Source organism: Dicentrarchus labrax, unplaced genomic scaffold (assembly GCF_905237075.1).
Source record: "Dicentrarchus labrax unplaced genomic scaffold, dlabrax2021, whole genome shotgun sequence".
NCBI classification, from domain to species: domain Eukaryota; kingdom Metazoa; phylum Chordata; class Actinopteri; family Moronidae; genus Dicentrarchus; species Dicentrarchus labrax.
In genome coordinates this window covers 4261942-4285116 of record NW_026136703.1, presented here as the reverse complement: position 1 = coordinate 4285116, position 23175 = coordinate 4261942, and the positions used below count along the sequence as shown (strand labels likewise).

Genomic DNA, 23175 nt, shown 5'->3' with positions numbered 1-23175 from the left:
GTAAAAATATGGAGTGACATAGTATACCAATGCAATGGCTAAAGCCAGCTAGACAACAAGGTCATGTTTTTGAGATCAACGATAGGACTACGAGACGATAGCTAATTAATATGCAAACTCACCACCAAATGGACAGAGAGGTCTACAGGTGGTTATTGACAGTGTTGGGTGTGAATTACTCAGTGTTACGTTAGATTGCCCTCAGTGTTATCTGTCAAAATGAAGGAATTCAGACAATGAAAATATTAATGCGACACCTGATATAAAAGTTAGCTTGACGTTGTAGACTCAGTAGCCGTTAAATGCAGCCTAATCAAAATCACAAAGTACTGGCTGTACACAACTTTTTCTTTCTAGAAGACTTTATACAGTAAGTGAACAACTTCTTTGGGGTTAACTATTCTCTTCAATGCACAGCTGCCACATAAACATAACTTGATGGTGTGAATGCTAGCCTTCGTATACTTTGATACTACCGTTAAGATATTTTATGAAAGACCTCCTAAGCCAGACTAATGTGGGGGAATGTGACTGTGTGCTGTGAGATGGAAATATTAAGCACAATCTTATTTTGCACTATAATTTAATGATAAGATGATTCATGTTTTTCATTACATTCCTCACCGCTAACACATACTTAATGGCATGGCTTTCTGATTCAATCATATGAGTGTAAAGGCATAAACGCCACTGTGTGTGTGTGTGTGTGTGTGTGTGTGTGTGTGTGTGTGTGTGTGTGTGTGTGTGTGTGTTGTGTGAGTTTTTCATATCTTACCCATCAAAAAGACGTCTCCTTGTTGATTCAATAGCACTGTCCACATTACGGATGGCCTGCTCTATGGATGTGCTCACAAACGTGTCCCCCTCTCTGCTGATTGCAGGAACTGATGGTACATGGAGACAGACAAGACAGATTAGAACCAAGTTGAACCAGGTTAAAAAGTTGAATATGTTTGGACCTGCAACTTTATTGGGGTGTATAAGCTTGCTCAACATACCCAGCAGAGAATTTATTTTCCACTTTTTGGCATATTTATGCTACACAACCCAGTGCCAATACATTATATGCTTTAATATACATTACATAAGCTCCAAAATACACTTAATGCATAAAAACAAGGTAAGGAAATAAAGCTTAGGTTCAAAGTGTTCTTTCTGAACCTTTTAAATAAGTGCTGCACTTCAACTTCCCTCCTGAAGTTGGAGGGAACACATTTTTGGCACACTCCTTCGTCTTAGTGTGCCATTGAAAACAGCGAGATGGTGACGTGAGGACTAAGAGAGTCCAACAACAACTGAGCACATTGACACAGTTTATGGTTCACCAGCAGAGTGCTGTGGTCTGACCTGAGAAATCTCAGCAGGAAACACCAACACACACAGGGAAGAGCTGACAGGAATCTGATAGCATTGCAGCAGAGTGTGACTAAATTACTGACTGACTTGGACAAAGAACATCAACAGAGGGCTTCTCACTCTTGGACTGTACACAAATGTGGCAGCAATGTACACTGGCAAAATATTACACCTCTTGATATTGCCTTTAAAGCCCCTTTTGAATTATGCACCTGTCTCACACAGGGTATATTCCTGAATCCTGAAGGTAAATTTAATACCTTTTAAGACATTTTTAAATAGTCTTTCCATAGATTTTAAGACCTCATGGCCACTTGCACTTCTGAGCAGTTACCTTAACACACTTTAACTTACATTTACTATACATTGATGTAAGACTGCATAACTAAACAGCCCTAGTTTGTGACAACTCTATGAACCATTGTAACTGCGCAACATAATTCAGATAGGTGGGTGGGAACAAAATGAAAACCGAATAAACCACACAGAATCCCACTACTACCCACGATTCAATTTATGTAAGCTTTAGCATACAGCCTTTTTGGACTAATATACATTTGTCATTGCAGCAAACAATGTACAAAATTGAATACCTTGTAAAATAAAATTTTAATTTATAATTTTTTTTAAAAATAATTTTTAAAGACCCCCTGTCACAGCTTACAAATTATTTGCCTGGCTGTCCTGCTTCACTGTCTCTTCTTTATTTCACCAGAGAAATTAAGGATAATGGCTTTGACATGGACTCACCACATCAGTGACTCATGGAAAAAGAGAGTGTCCCCTGTATTTTGTATATTGACTGTGAGGTCCAGTGCTGTATTTTTACTCTGCAGTAAATTGGTGTCATCTGCATACAACAGTTATGTTAATGCTTTATTAGCTGAAGCATGTGTAACAAATTAATTATTATACATCACAAGTTACAGCAGGATTTGAGACATTAAATCAGTGATCAACATTATTATTTGAACCCTACATTCAGAAATCTACTTGCACAAAGTCAGTTATCAAATAAAAAAGACTTGAAGATTAAACATGACAATAATTTAAGTAAATTAATCAGAACAAGGACAAAAAAGGACTCGATGGATGTGAGCGAGCGAGCAAGTGAGTGAGTGAGAGTACAGGCTATAGTAGATCATACACATCCATAAACCTATTGAGACCAATTGTATGGTTTCAAACAAATTTACATCCAACTGCAATACACGGTAGGAGTTTAGCCTCCATCATACTGGGCTTGTACAACCCTCAAAGGAGATGAGGATGGAGCAAGATAGCTACATTTTTAGCTACTCCCATTATGTGTTTTACTCTTTTTTACCACTTGCTGGATCAGGCAAGTGAGTTGTTAGATCTACTAGCCCGGCGTGGCATTTTACTGGACCCGGACAGTCCTTATTGCTGAGCCCTGTAAATTGTCAGATCATTTTGTGAGCAGTTTTAAAAATGACAAAACACCATAATTCACCTAAGGTTTTATCACCCACGTCACCAAATTTGCTACAGCAGAAGTGTCAGGTTATGGACTGCTGACATCAGTTGTGTCTTACCTGTTACAGTGAGCACCATGCTAGCAACCTGGTAGCCAATGGGATTGCGCGCAACGCACTCGTAGCGTCCAGCATCAGCAGTGCCCACGTCCTTCACCTCAAGATAACCTTCAGGACTGATGTGGAACTTACCACTCTCAGTCACCTGTACACCATCCTGGGACAGAGAGGGTGGACAAAGGGCAAAGGTCATGACCCTGGGAGCTAGCATGTGGTGATGGGTTTCAAATTACGAGTAGCCTCACAGATGGGACCGGTTATGTCTGGGCTGTTTAGTTTGCATAGATCACAGTTACTTCACTGTCAGTGTTTGCATTCATTCATAAAATGACAAAGTAACCAGAATCCATTTCCCGGCCCCAGTCCCTTTCTTCTTCACTGTTCTCTTACAACCACTTAAGCACTTGTCTAACCCCATGACCTCTGTGTTAATGAGGTGCCAGGCGCATTCTCCAAAGACCTGCCCTACTCTGCCTCTGATGGCCAGTGTTTTGTTGCCTTTGTTGGTTAGGGTAGGGTTAGCCAATTAGAGGCAGAGTAGGGGCAGGTCTTTGCGGAATATGAGTGGAGGAAAAAAAAAAAACTTGTTCCGGGTAGCTTGCTCAGCCAACAGTAGCTTTATCATCTAACCTTGTTCCAGGTGAGGGCAGGTTGTGGCTGGCCCTGAGCACTGCAGGGAATCTGGACGTCCTGGCCAGACTCCACCGTCAGGTCCCTTGGAGCATTTGTGAAAACAGGCGTTACTGAATGAGTTAAAACATACACACACACATGCGCATGTGTTAATGATTATACACCAGTGCTCAAAAGTACTGTACATGTAAAGTGCATTTTGCAATAAATCACAGCAGACATAAAACTCTAAGACTGAGCATTTTACTCTCCTGCATATACTCACAGAATATACACACACTCACAGTGTTTGTGTTACACTGCAATTGCTATTTTTCTTTCCTCTATTGCACGGCTGCAAAACATTACACAGCTTAAAGTCAATGGAGCTCAAAGGGAGATGGAGGCACACAGTATTTTGAAAGGAAATTATGCATTTTTTCATGTGGTAGCAAATAGTGCAATGAGGAAGTGCTCAAAGTGCAAGAAATTGTGTGAAATGTTGTGTGAGTAGCATCTGATTTCTTTTTAAAATATGAAATGTAACTTACAGATGTGATACATACATACACACTGTCTGACAATTACATGAGGTAATGCGCTGTTTCCCATTTGTGTACAGAGATTGAGGATGCCAACAATCACTAACACACACACACAGTGTTGAGTATTGTTATAGCGAATGAGTCACTGTGTCATACTGTCTAAGACTCATGACACAACTCTTCCACCGCTGAGGTGTTTGGTGGGAAAAGGTGGATGTTTGCCCCCCACAAACCATGTTCAAATTCCTTCATAGTTCCCATGTAGCACCCTCCTGGCCATGGGAAAATCCCACAAATTTTAGAACACAAAGTGGAGTGGGAGGCAGTTTCATAGTAGTCTGACACTAATTAACTGCCTTTAAATCAAAGTTGAACTTCCTAAAACACAGGGTTCACTGCAGTGAACAGTACACAGCATTAAAGCAGCAGGCAATGTGCTGCCAGTACCACTGTGACACAGAAGAATTGTGGATGTGAACAATGAATAATATATTGATACTGAAATATCTGTTGGATGGAGACAGCAAGAAAAAAAAAAATCATCATAAAAAAAATCACATCCTGTTAATCCCTGCTTTCACTTTCTTCTAATGCTTTGTCTATTCCTCTGCACGACGCCCTTTGCATAAAGCAGCTATCATACACTGCCATCATGGTTGTGGGCTTGTACAGCACTTTACCAGTGTGGGGCCATTATGCAACATGTACTTTGAGCCATGTTAACAGCCATTACTACATGGAAAAACATGGTGTCATCACAGGATTACAGACTGCCATGCTTTCCTGTGCTACGCCAAGCCTATAATTTCAGACACACACACACACACACACACACACACACACACACTCACAAAATACAACCATCTGTACACAAGAAAAAAGCAGTGAGACAGACCAACTTATACATGGCCTATTTTGAACAAAAATACATGCACAACACATACGAACATGTAGAAAGAATTACAATACAGCACAGTATAATGCAGTGTAGCAACTTACATTGCACATAAAACACAAAGATGAAGAGGTTGTCTACACAAATAAGCCACACACACACACACACACACACACACACACCGACACACACACCGACACACACACACACCGACACACACACACACACACACACACAAACACTGAGCTATATGTCTTTCAGTGTATAGATGCATTGTGTTTCCTCTATGTTGATTTTGGAGCAGCAGTCCGCCGCTGTTGAATTTCTGCCACCACAGTATCAGAAATGGGGCAGACGCACAATGTAGTCACGGTTGTCTTTTAAATGATCCTGCCGACATAATTCACCCCCGCTGGCTGCCGCTCACATTGCAATTTAACAACAAGTAGAACTATTCAGAGTACTGTTGTGTTGATTATTAAACAGCTCCACCAAAAACGTCACCGCGGTGGGTCCGTTTTAATTGGACAACGTTCAACTTGTCAGTTCTCAGCTCAACGTCCTGATATCAAACATCTGGAATCATTAAAACGGTAAATATATTTGTTTGTGTCGCAGCGAAGTGTCACTTCTGTTTCATACGTAAAATGTTTGCCTGCGTGACGGGGGGGTTGTTCGGACAGGCCAGCCCCCACTGCTAAAAAAAATCCTAGAGGAAACACTGGCATTTAAGCAGTTTAATACCAGACTTGCATGTGTAAATGACAAATTAGCTGTGAATGGATAGTACTGCACCACTCCCACTCTCTTTACATTTTACCACCTAGCACTTCCCTCCCCCTCCTCCTACATAATCATGCAGTGTTTGATGAGGGTTTTCAGCAGCCACACTAACAACCTGTGTATGACAGCCATTATTCAGCCACATTTTTCACTTGTCTGTCTTACAAAGCCTCTGTTAACAACTGCAGTTTACGGCTCGATCTTCCCTCCTACTTATGGTTAACTGTACCAAACCTAACTGTGACCTGAACTATCGTTTTACTTCAAGTACACATGGTCATCTATATTTATTCACCCTACACCCTCACCTCTCTGCTGGATGCTGAGCTGCACAGCAGTGCGCACAGTCCCCACAGGGCTGACTGCCTGGCACTCATACTGGCCCTCGTCATGGGCAGCCACCCGGGTGATGCGGAGGGTACCGGAAGACAGGACCACGTGGCGGCGGTCTAGGGGTAATGGACTGCCCCCACGTGTCCAGGCAATCACTGGCTGGGGGTAACCACTCGCCTCGCAGGGGAAGTCCACCGTATGACCTTCCAAGACTGACTGGTCCTGTGGTGTGAGCGTGAACTGGGGGATTGCTGAGGGCAGGAAGGGGAAAAAAGCAGTTCAAATTTTGTATTAAAAAATGTATCTTGCCTTTACCTACAATGGCAGGCCACATTATAGAGCTATTAGACTCCTGATTCCCAACAATTACAGCTGAAACTAAAGTGAGTGCAGGGGTTAATTCAGAGAATTCAGAGAAAACCAAACTGCTAATGTGAGCAATACAAACTTTAATTCAACTTTTTAAATCAATCTCAAAATTATTGATAATTTGATCCATGATGATACATTTAAGTTGTAGTTGCTGATTGCAATGCCCCGCCTCACACTGCTTACTTATCTTGTGTGAGTAGAAGTTGGCAAAGCTTCAAGGAAGGCCTTCTTGGTGTAAGACAACTCTATCTCTATATCTATATCTATCACTCTATATCTCAGCATTTGATTCATTTATGTGAAGAAAACGGTTTAAAAAAAAGTTTATATTGCTTGAGCCAACAGAACAGTGAGAAGAAAACACTGAATTTGTCAAACAAGAAGCCTATTAAGTATGTTGTTAATATTGTTAAGAAAAAAGTTGGGAACCACTGTTATAGTGAGTCCCCAGTGGCAGGTTTGCTAAAACATTGGAAAGAAATTAAAGAGACCATGCTGTACAGGAAGCTACATTAATTAATTAATTCTGATGCCTACCTTGTACGATGATATATGCTGTAGCATGTATGGTATCAACATTATTGGAGGCAAAACAGGTATACTGTCCTCCATCAGCCTGGACCACGTTCTGGATATAAAGCCCTCCAGAGGGGGTGATGTTAATGCGAGCATCGTTGGGCAGGGGTGTCCGATCACCCTTTGTCCAGGAGACCCTGGGTTGTGGTTGGCCTGTGGCACTGCACTCTAGGGTCACACTCTCTCCCACCAGCACCTCAGTGTTCTGGGGCTGGATCACAAAACTTGGCCGCGCTGGAGGAGCAGGGGGAGAGGGGAGGGAAGGATGTGGGAATGGGGTTAGATTAATTAGGTGAGAGGTGGTAACACGTTCCATCTGGGTTTAAGTAACTTTGGGGTATTAGGAAACTAGTGGCAAAATTTTCAAACGCAAGCTGATGAGAAAATTCAGTTAAGGCACAAAAATCATCTTTCTTTATTTCTGTCAATAACGCCACTTTGACTAGTGCTAAAACAACATCCTATGTGTTTCACAAAATGTGGTTGGGTCCTGTCCATATTTGGCCGGTGATTACAGTGGAGTCAGAGGAAATATGTACACAGCGAGGGGGCTGGCGTTTACAATCACACGGAGACAGGAAACACACAACATCTGCTCTCAGAAACTGTTTCTTAACTAGAGGTCATCGCCAGGCCCATCCATCGCCTGATGGTGACCCTCGGGTCATCTAGAGACAGTCATGCTAACCTCCCACAGCGACAGCTATTGGCACTATGACTGATTGATGTGTGAGTACTGTTTAAGTGTGTAGAAGATAGAGAGAAAGAGCAACAAAGGACAGAATGTACTTGTGTGTGTGTGTTTTTATGTGGGGGGGGAAATTTCACATGAAAGCCAGCAGACTTTGCACACGGCTCATTGGGACATCCCAGTTATTTGACCTTCTGAACTCTGGAGGTAACCTCTGTGCTATTCAAAGAGCACACACCTTGCTCTACTCTTTTAACAGAAAGTGATCATATCAGCTTTCTAGACATAATATATGACCTCATTATCATTGCAATCAAAGGTTAATTAGCCTGGACATTGACATGACTGAGAAAACATTGAATAATAAAAATAATAGAATAATAGAATAATAACGCAGCTTAATTAAGTAACAGGTTTCCTGTTATTAGTCTTGCATAGCCACACCTCGCTCCACAGTTGCCCCTGCAAAATAGTGTCCGGGAGAACTTGTTTTGGTTCAAGATTTTCACCTGGTTGTTTAAATTGGTATCGTTAGCGACCAGTTTAAGATGAGGGTAACCTGACATTTTCAATGTTTCGGTTGCTAGCTTGAAGGCTGTTCTTGCTGTTTCCTGTAGGAAAGGGGATTTTTAAAACTGTAACACACAGATAGCGGGGGGGGAATACGCAGCCAATGGTTAGCTTATATCAACAGTCTACATCCCGTCAGACACACGAGCCTGTGACGAGTAGAGGTAGAGATTAAAGCAGCCACTTACAGGGGGCTCCAAAATATCGCAGTGTGACCTGTGAAGTCTTGACCTCCCCAGCCACATTTTTGGCCATGCATTGGTAGACTCCCTGGTCTGTCTCCCTGGTGTCTTGGATCATCAGTGTTCCATCTTCCAGCAGGTTCAAACGACTGTCATCACGCATGTTTAGAGCATTGCTGTCAGGAAGGCATAGACATACACATCACAACTGTACTTTTCTAAAATTCCACATTATGATTGTAATGCCATTGGAAATAATTATGTAATTGTTGTCATAATTCCAACATATCTAAAATGGGAATGTGATTTGTTTACTTTAAATGCCAACAATGTATGGGACCTAAACACATCTATTCAATCTTTCAACTGGAACATGCTAACAGTCATTTTCCTGAATAAGTAACATTTTCAATTGCAGGACTTTTAATATATAATTTTTTTCATACAATATATAATATAATAATAATAATAATAATATAATGGGGTAGTTTTACAATGTGGACCAGAATACATCCTCCACCACTGACTGAGCGTCTTACTTGTTCCTGAGCCAGATGATCTGTGGTTTAGGGTTGCCTTCGGCCCTGCAGGTGAAGTAGACAGTGTTCCCTGATGTAACATCGACATCCTGGGGTTCTGAGGTGATCCTGGGTACCTCTGGGGGAAAAGGAAAAGATAATTATGCAGGTGTAAATGCATGTCCATTCTTTTGTATGTGCCTGTTAAAACCAAGTCTGTAGTCAAGCTGTATTGTCTTTTCAACGGTGCTGCCTGGGTGACAAGGCTGATGTCTAGGCAGATAGTCAGAGACAGATGAGACATATAGTAGATACTGGCTATATTTCCTGAGTCACCACATCTGCATAACACTGACACTGTCAGTTACTTAGCCCCTGAGCTGTAGAGCAGTTCACTTAACCCATCTGAAATTCAAACTAAGAATATCCACCCATCTTTCCTCTTACCACCAAATTACTCCACATTAACACTGGGGACTATAATTGCAGTGGGTTGGAAATCCTGTTTGTGGTAACCCGGCCTCTATCGTGGTCAAATGAGGAGGCAAGCCTGGCACATCAGATAACACTTGCAAGGAGGTGGCACTTCATCTCAAGGAGGAAGGCTGTTTTGACAGCTGTTCAACCTGCTGTGCATTGTTCTGCCCCATTTACAGGGGGAAAGAAGGGGAACAAGGAGGGAAGTGTGGAATGGCTTCCACCAGGTTTTTAAGCAGACATTCTTCCTCCACTGCCCTGCTATGCAGACACATGAAGGGGGGGTTGCTTTGAGCAAGAATGGGCATGTCGGGGCCATCAAATTAGTTGCTGAGATTTAAAAGTGGTTGAGTTACAGTCAGCTGCCAGCTAGCCTGCCTGGCTCAAACTACAGCATTCAGTGGGAGCTGGAGGAAATACAGAGCTAAGACAGTTGGATTTACTGCTACAGAAGCTAAACCGGCTGTTATAGAAACAGACTTACAGTGAAATGTGGACTTTTTTTTAACTTGCCTAATCTACATTTTTTTTAAATGAATTCTTCTTTTAATAGATTATCATGATTCATGATTTCAAACTAAGTATATATGCAGATGACATATTGTTGACTTTGTCCAAACCATCCTACTCTATACCAGAAGAACATTTTTAATAATTTAGCAGTTTATCCGTAAAGTTGTTTTTTAGCAATTAAAACACTTAATAAAATACTGGATTTGAATACTAAGAATTTGAAATGCTTTAAATTAATAATTTTTTTGAGTATGCTTAGTTAAAATATTTTCCCAAATTTCCCGATGAATACGACTATAATTATGAGAACAATACAGGTCTCTTAGCCTTTGTCTTAGGCTTGGGGATTTTATTAATCTCTGCAGAGTGTTTTAAGTAATATTCAAGTCAGTAAGATCCAGAGGTATACAATTAAATATTTTACAATGAGCTTATATCACTCATTCCAAACTTAAATAAAAAGGACCCAAGCTCCTCTGATCTCTGCTGGCATATTTGTGGAACAGTGGGTACTAATTTATATATTGTGGCACTGCCCCACAGTCAAGTCTTTTTTTAGAGAGTTTAATCCAATATAAGTAATTATGAATTATAAACCACTCTTCATGTCCTGTGTGTTGCTGGGGTTTAGAGCTGCACAGTGATAGTCCACATGCGTGAGAAAAGAGATGATTTTGAAAACTTGATTCTGAGACAATTGTGATATAGAAAAGTGATATTTAATTACAGTATGTGTTACTATACTGTGGTTATGTTATGAACACATGCATACATGCAAACACACACACGCATACACGCAAACACACACACACACACACACACACACACACACACACACACACACACACACACACACACACACACACACACACACACACACACACACACACACACACACACACACATCATAGATCGAAGGAGCAGCTGTTGGTGGTCTGATACTGGAGAGACCAGAGGCCAAATGGAGGGGGTCCTTTTACCCAGACCAGAGACACAGCAGGTGTTGTATGAAGAGTGAAACAGCTGGGTGCCTGGAGACCTCAGACACAAAGAGAGGATACACCTGTGTATGTTTCTGTGTGTACGTGTGAGACCAGATGACTAAGCATACCTGCTAGTGGTCGACAGGAAGGCTGGAGGTTTTGCATGTAGACTAGGTTGTGGTTTAAGTTAGGAGAGTGTGTACAAGACTAGGATCAAGGAAAACACATGCATGCTATGCAACTACAAGTATATGGCTTCGTGTACTGGCCAGATGTGTGTTCTTCTCAGTATCAAAAGTTGTCCTGCTTGAAAACAAACGTAGGTTTCATTGAGGTGGCTTTCAGCCTAGTTGATGCTGTTCCTCAGAGACAATCAGTCTAATTTCCACTATATCTAGGCTCAATGTGGAAAAGGCAATACAACTGAACAGCTGAAAACTGATCAATTTAGAAAAGGTTCTGATATTTATAGACTCCAACACTGATCTAAATACATAACTGTCCCAGTTTGAAAAGTGCCGACCAACATTCCAGGACATTCCACAATATTAATGCTCAGTGGGAATTCTGAGGTTTTCTCTCCATACCACAGTTGAGCTCCTCAGCAGTGAGTGTTGCCACCGATCTGCCCTGCAGGCGGCTGGGATAGTCACAGGTGGCAGCAGCCTGGGCATTGCCTGACTCAGCATACTGCTTCAGCAGGTCAGCCAACCACAGCAGCTCACAGTCACAGTTTAATGCATTGGAATCCAGTCGCCTGAACACACAGACAACATGCACAGACACAAATACAGTACATATAGCATGTGAGAACCTGGCATGTAGTCCATTCATGAAGCATACAGTATATGATAGAACTGTGGAGTTGTGCATGCAGTTATTTTGTGTAAATCCTCTCTGGTCTAGCGTAGCTAGGCCCAACTTGGTCCAGTCCAAACAGTGGGGGTCAGCAGGGCCACATTAGAAGACACTCTCTTCCTGCCGTGGGAAACTATCTCTCTGCTTGGCCTCGTTCTCTGGTAACTCAGTTCTACCACAATGTGTCCATTATCAATTACATGGCTTTCAGAAAATAGAACTGGCATGGTTTTACATGCAGCTCTTTATTTAATTAATAAGTTTAGAAGAAAAGTGTGTTTTATGAATAAATCAGAATTTAAATCACACTTGTCGTTTCAAGGCCTAAGTGATCCTTTATGCACTTATATATACTTCAACACTGAATACCATAATCGGAGAGAAATCAATGCAAGTCTACTGCAGTTTGTCTTTGTATGCACACAGGCCTGGGATCTAACAAATACTAAATGGTCAATGATGGGAGAAAACAATGGGACGAGGCCAAACCGCTGCTTCTTTTCACTGTCTGTTGGCTGGAGAAGGATATTGAAGGATGAGTTTGAAGCTGTATTAGAGATAGTTGGCCTCATGTTTTAAAACACCAAATTCTCATGTTTCAGATTTAGCATCTTTTGTCTTAGATGGATAGAATAGAATTTTAATTTTCTTTCTCTCATGCCCCACTCTAGGATAAAGCACCTCGAACTGCCTCTCTGTATGAAATGTGCTTATTTAAATAAAGTTGACATACACAGTCCTATCCAATATTCACTGCAGCTGACTCAAAGAGAGAATCGCAAAACTATGGGAAGGACTGTGCTGTGAGCCTTTTGATGGAAACCATCTTGCAGCCAAAGAAGCGTGAGAACAGTGTAGTGTGGTTACATGGCATTTAACTGACTAACAGGCCTCACTCGATACTGGGTGTCATGGGAGTAAACTACAGAAATTGATAGAGACATGCATTCTCACACAGATTTTTCAGTGGTTGTTAGGGACTTTCCCACTTACAATCGCTTCATGGCCTGAAGATGAGAGAAGGTTCCCGGGACTAACTGGGTGATTCTGTTGTTGTGCAAAAACCTGAGAGAGAGAGAGAGAGAGAGAGAGAGAGAGAGAGAGAGAGAGAGAGAGAGAGAGAGAGAGAGAGAGAAAAACTATAAGATGATTTATCAGTCTTCATTATTACAAAGCTATAGTTGTATAGATGGCTTTAAAAAACAAACATTTAAAAAGGTTACTTATGCGATTTAAAGCATTAATATAGCAGTAAACAACTATTAGCTGAGTAAAGATATAGTGGAGTCATGGTGTCCTGACTGTATTCCAGTCTCTCTATGGTTTGTTTCCATAGCCGGTCTGCTGTGTGCAGCAGTGTTTATCGTCTACATCGGTGAATTCAGGATTTATTCCACCCAAACCAGAGTTAGTGATTATTGGAACAGTGGAAAGACAAAAAAGACGGTTTTGGTGAGTTTTATTTTGTTTCTGTCCGCTTTGAATGTTGTTATGATATTACAATCATATTAAAATTAGCTAATTAGCTGTTTTACTTCAATCCCATTGTTTTGGTCTGAGAAGTTTGTGCTACAGTGCAACATCTAGTAAATTTCGTATATATAACCTTTAAGTCTCATAGTCAAATGTGAGGAACTTGTAAACGTGTACTATGAATGAATAAACAAGTTTTCGAAATAAAATTTTTGCAATTAATTCAACAAATAACAGTGGATATCGTATTATGTTACCTTTGTTAATGTCAAAATAAAAATAATAGAAATATGATCATCTTCCCAGAAATGCAATGATGGTTCCATTTGTTGACCCTGGAGACTCGCATTCCTTAGCTAAAAGCAGACATGAAAACATTGTCCTGTTTACATAAGGCTCTACCGAAAAACATTCCGCAAAAAACTATTCATTCGTAATAACTATAAATAAAGACATCTTTGAAACTGTTCTCCATCTTCTATATGCTATTTACCAAAGTAACTGCTTTGACCGTGACCATGGAGACATTCCCCAACAAGCCACTCAGAGTATGCATCTGGGAATTCCCCCCCCCCCATTTTTTTGCAGGTGTCCATCCTCTTCTCACCCTCTCTAGAGAATGGGAAGTATGGATATACTGGGCAGCCACTGGCCCATAAACAAGGACAATGAAACAGGAATTTAACAGGACTTTCTTCAACCCTTAGACATCTGGTGGACAGTTTTAGAAACAGAGGCAACATCACATCTGCACGTTGTCAGCAAAGTTCATATTCAGAATGTTTGCAGGCAATTCTATTGACTAACAGGCTGCATATAAAACAGCTGAAAATCATTTACAAATATAGCTGATTGATTGGTTATTGACAAAAGATAATGACATGTGTGATATTACTGAAACTATTTTATGCATCATCTTTATCCACTGTGGTCCAGGACAACACTATTAATATGACTACAAAAATGAATAAGAAGTTGTCATATTAAGATAACTTTATACAGACTACTCTACAAATAGTAAGAAGGGATAATATAGTGCTGCAGGAATGAGTCCTAAAACCCAGAAACAAGTTTGCATTTTAGCAACTCCGGTTCCCTCGTTTGTTGCAATAATCCAAAGAAAAAACCCATTGGCTTCTCGTCAAAGGAACCAGTGTGATGCTAACTTCCTGGTTGGGCTACAGAAGGATGTCATGCCTGCAGCACTCTAATGGACTACCCTACAGAGTAACCCATTACAACATTACTGCAGTATATAAATCAGTGATCTGTGATGAACATCATGTTCAGAGTAGCATTCCTATCTGTGATTGCAATTAGCTCAGCTCTGTGTTTAATGAGGCCAAGATGTGTTCTCAATCCTCAGTGCAATCCAGGACTCTGACTTAAAAGTTGTGATATCACAGCAGTTCCCCAGTTTCTTTTCTCTGACTGATTATCCCAGTGTGAATATTTCTGGAAGCAGTATAATAAGAAAGAATAATTTATCCAAATCTATTTCCTTACATAGGGCTGTTAAACAGCTGAATTTGAGTTCTGTTCAATAAATAAACTGCAGAGTGAAATGAACTCTTGCGGCATCTCACCACTCTAACAGGACAAACAAAATTACCCTCATGGGGACAAAATTTTATTTAGGGATCAACTCCCAGAATCGGCTATCATTACTGTATTGTTGCTTGAAGCAACAACAAACCAATCTCTTTACTAAACAGGGAGCCTCAGAGGCATTGTAGGAGACCGTATTGATTTATCCAAGTTGTTCCACTGTCATGCTAAACAAAGTCTGCACCTGCTTGAGTTGACATTTAATTCTATACCAAGTACAACATGCCAGTTTTTGCCTTCTGGTTTGTATCATGTGTCCTGCCGAATCCGGTAGTGCTGGCGGATCTATTAATTCATTGATTTATGTGACTATTCTTCTGGACTGTGTGTGAACAGCGTACATTTTAGGAATCTTGGACAAAAGGTCAGACAGGATGAACTTACAGTCGTTCCAGCTTTGGTAGGTGAGTGAATGATTCTGGTTCCAAAGACTCAATGTTGTTGAAGTGCAGGTACCTGGAAAAGAACAAAGTGTAGACAAAGAACAGTAAAACTGGATTAGGGCTCCCTGTCTGACTACATATAATTTCATTTTCCTAGTAGGCCTGTAAAGGTGGATAAATGATAACACTAAAGGGTCCCCCAGTCATCCCTGTTCACCTGTCCATCCCTGGCACTTCATATTACTGAAATAGTTTCAGAAAAAGTGATATTTCTGCATATATATATATATATATATATATATATATATATATATATATATATATATATATATATAAATATATAATAGCAGACAGTCTGGAGGAATTTGCACATCAGGCATTCATCTTAGACAGTTGATATACAGGTCTGAAAATCTAGGCTGAAGTCTGAGTTTGAAATTAGATTGCCCACAGGTGAAAAGCAAGTACATCGATTATCTCATGGAATGCAAATATAATTTATGCTTCCAAAAGCCTTTGAGCTGAGAAAACATAAATCAAACCATATGCTAACAAATAAAAGGTTAGGGAAATGAAATCCAACTGATGGCTGAACGGTAACTGTAAGGGTTCAGTTGGGTATCTGCTTGTTTAGACGGGGAAAGCAACAGTCAAAGCAGCTGCAGCAGCAAAACAGACAGACAGACAGACAAAGGCTAAAGCAACATCGAATGTAAAATAAAATGCAATATTCTTCTGAAGTCTTCCACACAAGAAAATCCATTTTAGTTTGGTCATTAAGTATACTACAACTGTTAATTCTTAGCTATATTTTTACAAGCTGTACTGGACATCCAACATTATGTATTTGGGTGTTGCCTAAAATATGTGTTGTAGAGGGGCCAGAATAGAGACACACAACAGTCCAGACAAGCAAAAGACAGAAAGGTTTAATGAAGCAAACAGTAAATTCATTTTAGAGCAACTTAATCCTTCTAGGATGAATCAGCATACCACACCAGTTATTTTGTTATACTTTTAAAACAATTTGTGATCCAGTATAGCTGTTACAAGAATAGCAGGCAACAAGATGAAATTAAATAAATCAGCATTGGTCTTAATTGTGTAAAGTGGACTAGAAGACCACTTTCAATTCAATTTAATTCAATTTTATTTGTATAGCGCCAATTCATAACAGAAGTTATCTCAGGACACTTTTCAAATAGAGCAGGTCTAGACTGAACTCCTTATAACATTATTTACAGAGACCCAACAGTACCACCATGAGCAAGACCTTGGTGACGGGGGCAAGGAAAAACTGCCTGTTAAAAGGCAGAAACCTAGGACAGACCCTTTGGCTCTAGGTGGGTGGTCGTCTGCCTCGACCAGTTGGGGTGACTTTACATTCATGTATCTGACAATGTTTTGTGTTGTACAGCTGTGGCTTTGTGTGATCATCCTATGTTCCCTGACAAACCCATTAACATGTTGATAAAACGTCAACATCTGAATGGCAGTGGGTCATATAGGAATCTAAGTGCATAGCTCTTTAGAGCTGTTTATTCCCCCTAAAGAAGCATGTGACTTCAGGCTTTGGCATCTGTTGCCCAGTGGGGATGTAGAAGAACTATTAAAATGTATGCAATCTGGCTCAGAACTTGTCACCCACCTATAAAACCTTTCATTATTGTAGCAAAATTCAAAACAGCTGCCAGGCATGGAGCCTGATGTTGGAATTGGTTTTACTTAGTGAATTAGCCATTTGTTCTCCGTTAATGTGGTTACAGAGAGGTACAGTACATGACAGTCTCCTCCAAGACTACAGAAAAAGCCTAATTTTCTAAAAAGTTGCATAGCAGCAGCCATATTTGTAGTGATAATGACACACTAGCAACATACATACAACTACCACAGCGATAATTTCTACAGTGATAACAGAAATTGTATTACTATTCTGAGAACATATTTAGAAAATCAATCAACAATTGCTAATTTATTTTTCATACATGCAAGTGTACAAAGATACAACAGAGGTAGAGTTTTTGTCAAGCAGCACAGAGGTTTCTGAGTGTCAAGACTTACAGGAAACAGTTTAATTTTATCACACAAACTAGACACAAATAATGCACAGAAGGTTTCTCACAAAGACACTGATTACAGCAAATCAGAGCAGAAGAGTGGTTTCTGCAGTAGCAGGACAGACGCAAGGCAAATCTAGCTTTGCTCTAAAGCAGAAGCTCTGACTCCAGCACAACACTGCTAGGACTACTAGCAGCACAAGGCTGGATATCATGCTTTAAGATTCGCATGGGGGTGGCGCATATCTGTCGTCCTGACCTCAAGACATGCGACTCATGCAAAAGAGTCAAAGAGGGTCAGCGCGGCATACAAGGGTGGGTGCACACACGGCATGCATGGTGGCGGTGGAGAAGTGGATAGAGGGGCGCACGTAGGAGGGTGGAGGGGAAGGGTGTCACTGTAATGGAAACTAACAGAGCTATCATGATACCTGTGTAAGACCTACACAGTCATGTCAGAAAGCATTTGTAGCGGTTCAAAAAACAATGCCAATGTTTGTGACATGCCTGGCTCTATTACATCATATGACTTAGCTTATAAATCACGAACGACTATGTAGAACTTACAAGGCTTCATGAACTGTTTATAGCAATGTTTCAGGAAGGGGGGAGGGTAGAGGTATTTTACAGACACAGAGACAATAGGTGGGAGGAGGAGGAGCAGGGCGAGCAGAAGGAAAAGGTTGACGAGGAAGTTGGTCACTTACAGTTGCTCAAGAGAGACAAGCCCCTTAAATGCTTGTCTGTCAATTGATTGGATTTCATTCTTGTACAAATAGCTGAAAGGAGAGATAATCAGGAACATTAGTAACACACACACACACACACACACACACACACACACACACACACACACACACACACACACACACACACACACACACACACACACACACACACACACACACACACACACACACACACACACAGGATCATCTGAATTCTGCCTGGTTATTATGGGAGAAAGTAGAAAGGATCTGATCAAACAACAAATATCTAGTTGCCCTTTTAAAATGATATGCATGTTGTGCTACTGCTTGTACAATATGTTTACTGTAGATGGTAATGTTAAGGCTTATACAGTATCTGTTTAGTGAAGTATGCACTACGCTGCTCTGCTTCATGGGCATTGAGAGTTGCAGCTACTGGTGGAGGACACTCTTCTATAAGCTTGCAAATATTTGGAGATTTACAGAAAATCAGACACACTGCACAATTAAAACTCAACCTAAATGTGAAGGCACTCAAGTGTTATTTCCACCCAGACTAAGTAGAAATCAGACATACACTATGTTCCCAAAGGCAAGTTAACACAACTCATTAAGACTACTACCAGAAAAATAAAATACTATATATCATTATTGGAATACATTCCATTCAGTTAATGAGTCCTTAAATATGATTGTATAGGTTTACATTGACATTAAAAAATCAAAGATTAAATAGGCACAGTCCATACATGTTACAGAAATGTGATACTAGAAAAGCAATGGCTCACAGCTGTCTGCCCTTTCATCTATCACTCTATTCCACTTTCCACCATTGCGCTCATGATGAGATATGATGAGAGATACAGATCTCCCCACAACAGAAGTGACGCAATGTACGGAATGCCTGCCTGTAGATTTAAACAAAATATTAACAACTTTATCATGTGTAATATGATAAATGATAGAGCCACAACTATGTGACATTCATAGAGAAATGGCTCTGCCTTCATACATGTTCCAGATGACCTTCTACAAGGAAATCATTAACAAACCAAAACTGTTACTATTACATTTCCATGCAAAGCAATTCTGTAAAAAATAATGGTAATGAAAACTTGGAACATTAAGCATAATCTATTTACTCTAGTGACAGAGTAACAAGACTCAACACCTTGTAAACGGATAACTGACTTTCATTTTTTGCTTCACTTTCGAGAACTTCCCTGCAAGACTGTGATGACTTTGTGAATGAATGTGAAACTCTGTAACTTTGGGTGTGTGTGTGTGTGTGTGTGTGTGACTTCAATGATCAGATATCCTTTAGTCGTAATACCCATCAAAAAGTAACCTTTAACCAGAAAATATGTTGTCATTTTGAAACCAAACATAAAAAAAAAAAAAAAGAAAGAAAGAAAACTTTCTTCTGGATGTAAGACGTAAAAAGCGTTTCCCCTGCCTGCTGCTGATCCCTTATTTACATTTTGTACATCAACACTCACAAAAACAATAAATGAAATACGTACTAAGTATGAACTAAAAGAAACTTACATCAATGAGCTTTAATGCACGTACAGATAAGAATAAAGAATCTGTGTTCCTATAATAAACAGATGGATGTAATGCAACTGAATAACTGGAAAAGAATAAAATAAACAGCAAAGAGTTCCCACACAGAGGCACACTGCCCTCTGTTTGACTTGTTTATGGAGGTGGTTGTGGGGGGGGGCACTGTATAGACAGCCATTGGGCCATTAGGTTTGGGGGACATGAAAGATGACAGGGAGTGGACTTTACTGGGGTCCAAAGGAAGTGAAGAGGTGAGATGGGAGATACAATCACAGCCCCCAGCTATAGAGCACAGAATCAGCAGGAAGGGAGAGAGGTGTGTGTGTGTGTGTGTGTGTGTGTGTGTGTGTGTGTGTGTGTGTGGGGGGGGGGGCACCTTACCCTAATCACAAAGGTTGGTGCATACTTTAGGTCAACTCTGCTTTAAAGTGAGAGGGGCTCTATAATTAAAATGGTTACTAAATAGCTGCAGGGTTTAATTACAACATAAAGAGAGGGGATATATGTCGGGAATGTGTGTGTTTGTGTCTACACTGAAAAAAAGAAAAGCCTGCATATTCCTTCCATTCACCCCGTCTTCCCTCTCTCTTGTTGAGTGGAGCTGATATATGATCTTGTATTGTTCATGTCCAACATATTAGCTGGGCAGTGATGTCACACTACTCTTTTCCTAGACACGCAGATCTTCATCAGTACTTCCTGCTAATGTATTTTGCCTGTATCAGCCCTCAGGCAGACCTACACAGACAAGTAGCTTTGTTAATATAAGACAATATAAAACATGTCATCGTTAGACTCAAAATGTACAAGGCATCTCATCAAACACAATCATATAAATCTTCAAGTTTAGTTCAGAGTACTGTAGGTAGGTCCTTTGAAGTCAAAGCAGGGAAATCAGACCATATCTAACTGTGAGCAGTGCTTTTACCACAATAGTGGGATGATAATGTCAGTGACTAACAAAGTGAGCAAACTAGCAATCCCACAGAAACCTTGAGCCTACACACGCCTCAAATATCTGTTCTCCAATATCTGCCTCCAGGTCAAGACTTCCAGACACATAAGTACAGAGGATCAGACAAAGGGAGACTTCTCATTGATGCACACAGTACTCAGCACTGATATATTTCCACTGACTGAGCAGTCTGACAACATCAGCTGTCTGCCCCTTTTACTGTCAATAAGCTTTTTTTTTGCAACACAAGAGTAAGACAAGTTTCACCATGCTTCTTGAACAAAGACTGAACTGAATAGTGTCCTTTTGAGTATTAAGTCTGACAGAACAAATACTGCCACATTGTCTTAAAATCTATCGCTCAACCTCAAAAGTAAAACAAAATAGACATGAGGGCAACTTACAGATACTTGAGGTTTTCCAGGTCTTCAAAAGCCCCCCTGGGGATCCTTCGTATATGATTGTTGTTGAGGAGGCTGTGAAGAATAGACAGACAACAGAGATTCGGTTGTGGTTATAAGATAGACAGAAAGTTTGTTCTTCACTAATTCCAAATGCAGTATACCATGTCTAAAACAAGACAAGATGCAGTACCTTGTCATTCACAGTCATGTCATTTGCATTAGTTGACCCCTGCCTTCTTGGCAGAATAAAAAATATAATTAATCTTAATCTCGTCAGTTTGCTCACATATTTCCACTTTGTTTTGCAGTTTGAAATCAGGAGGGGTGTTTAAAATTATATAAATATAAATAGTATTTGCCTTGCTTACTGACATCGGCTTATCGGCAGATAGATGGCATTTACCAACACCAGTGGCCAATGTTTAGCTGTTGTGTAGCCATCAGCCAAATTGTTATTTTAAACATCGGTATCAAACAAGCATAAAAAAACACTACAAGCTTCTACAGAGTAGCACTTTGTCATAGGCTAACTTGAGAGAACACAAAAAGGCTTGAATCGACATTACAGACATATATCTGGCTGTCTATACAACAGTAACTCTGGACATGTCGCTGTAGTTCCAAGACTGACAGACTTCAGGATGTGTTATTGTTCAGTCTGTGGAACTGCAGCCTGAAACCATGAAGAGCTGTTCTGGATATAAAGCCCTCAACAGTCTGCATGGCTTGCTGGGCTTTTTTTGGCCTTAAGGCAGTTTTCTTCACTTTGAAAATAAATCTAAACCACTATATCCGTGCCCTGCACATATTCTCATGTTTGTTAACTATCATGGATGTATTACTGGATCTACATATCTTCACTTTTGGCATTATACTAAAAGTGCCGTTAGAAAGAAAGCATCTCAATAATGTTTGCAAATATTTCAATGAGGTTAGGTGCGTTTGATTTACTCGAGCAGTCAGCTGAACAGAATGTGTCCTGTTAAGATACTGATATGGCTACATAAGCTGAAGCATGCACATATTTCTTCAACATTTTGAGAAGGTTACCAAACTAAAATGCTGCCAATGAAAAATACAAAAACTTGGAGCATATCTGCTTTATTAGCACAGCAATGCACCATCTAGCAGGCTGGACATATGATAAATAGCCCTGTGGGTGGAAGTGGAAAAATAAATTCCTCACAGATTACGAGCTGACCTACATGTGTGAAACCACAGCTGAACAGAGCAAGAACTTGCCTGTGTGTGTGTGTGTGTGTGTGTGTGTGTGTGTGTGTGTGTGTGTGTGTGTAATACAAACAGGACTTTCTAGGGAAGTGACAATCATTCAGCAAAGTGCTGTTTCACGGAAATGGGCTCGACTTTCAATAGTAGTCTTCTTGAGGCATTGAATTTTGTTACCAACAGAATGTCATTAGTATTAATTATTATTTAGGAAACAATCAATACCAAAAATAAAAAGGTTCTACTATATGTCTACATAAGTTCACAACTGTGCATGTAGAGTGGGGACAAAGACTTACAGTGTATTGAGGTTCTTTAATCGTCTGAAGGAACCTGGCTGTAAATCCTTGATTTTGTTGAACCTCAGATCTCTGTAGAGCAGAAGGAAACATATTTATATTAAGGAAAGTATATTGTTAAGTACACTGTAGAGAAAAGTTGCACATAAATTCAATAGTTACACTTGGAAGCTTTCTTAATGTGTAGAAAGCAGGCAATAGACATCTGCATGAACTGTTGTCCACTGCAGAGCCTTCATGTAATAATCCTGAAGGATAATTGGACACATTACTCATCTCACAAGAATGCCTTTGTCAAGCTTTAATCATGAGGGCAGATTTATATAACATTTGCCACAAAGATAACAATCCCAAGGCTAGTCGCAGCAGTCAGCAGGTTTCAGTATCTCTCCCTTAACTTCCTAATTAAAGAGGCTGTGTAATGATAACAATGTTGCCTGACATGACACTAATCACTCTTGGTCTAACAACAAATGAGTCAGAGTGCCATGAAAGTGACGAGATAAAGACCCTATTTCTGCACTGAGCCCTGTGCAGGTGAAATCATTCTTAACCCCGTGTGGCATTACCAGCCACAAAATGACATGTTATGTGAAATTGGAACATTTCATCTGTGATGTTATGCTGGTGGAACCTCAGTCATCTGACCTTCAACTAAACCATTTGCTAGATG

General features: G+C 40.3%; 1 protein-coding gene across 2 annotated transcripts in view; it reads right to left on the bottom strand.

Annotated features, from left to right (window-relative positions):
• The window catches only part of LOC127361548 (peroxidasin), a 49713-nt gene that overhangs the window by 16359 nt on the left and 10179 nt on the right, over positions 1-23175 (bottom strand). Inside the window, exons 2-14 of one of the 2 annotated variants that reach the window (XM_051396258.1) lie at positions 22503-22574; positions 20977-21048; positions 18049-18120; positions 15286-15357; positions 12814-12885; positions 11550-11719; positions 9011-9128; positions 8478-8647; positions 6990-7262; positions 6056-6331; positions 3543-3655; positions 2913-3069; positions 776-884 (exon numbers count right to left, since the gene is read on the bottom strand). In XM_051396258.1, coding sequence (XP_051252218.1) covers positions 776-884; positions 2913-3069; positions 3543-3655; positions 6056-6331; positions 6990-7262; positions 8478-8647; positions 9011-9128; positions 11550-11719; positions 12814-12885; positions 15286-15357; positions 18049-18120; positions 20977-21048; positions 22503-22574 — 1746 coding nt within the window. The remainder of the gene's footprint in view (positions 1-775; positions 885-2912; positions 3070-3542; positions 3656-6055; positions 6332-6989; positions 7263-8477; positions 8648-9010; positions 9129-11549; positions 11720-12813; positions 12886-15285; positions 15358-18048; positions 18121-20976; positions 21049-22502; positions 22575-23175) is intronic. The other variant, XM_051396259.1, reaches the window with a different exon arrangement.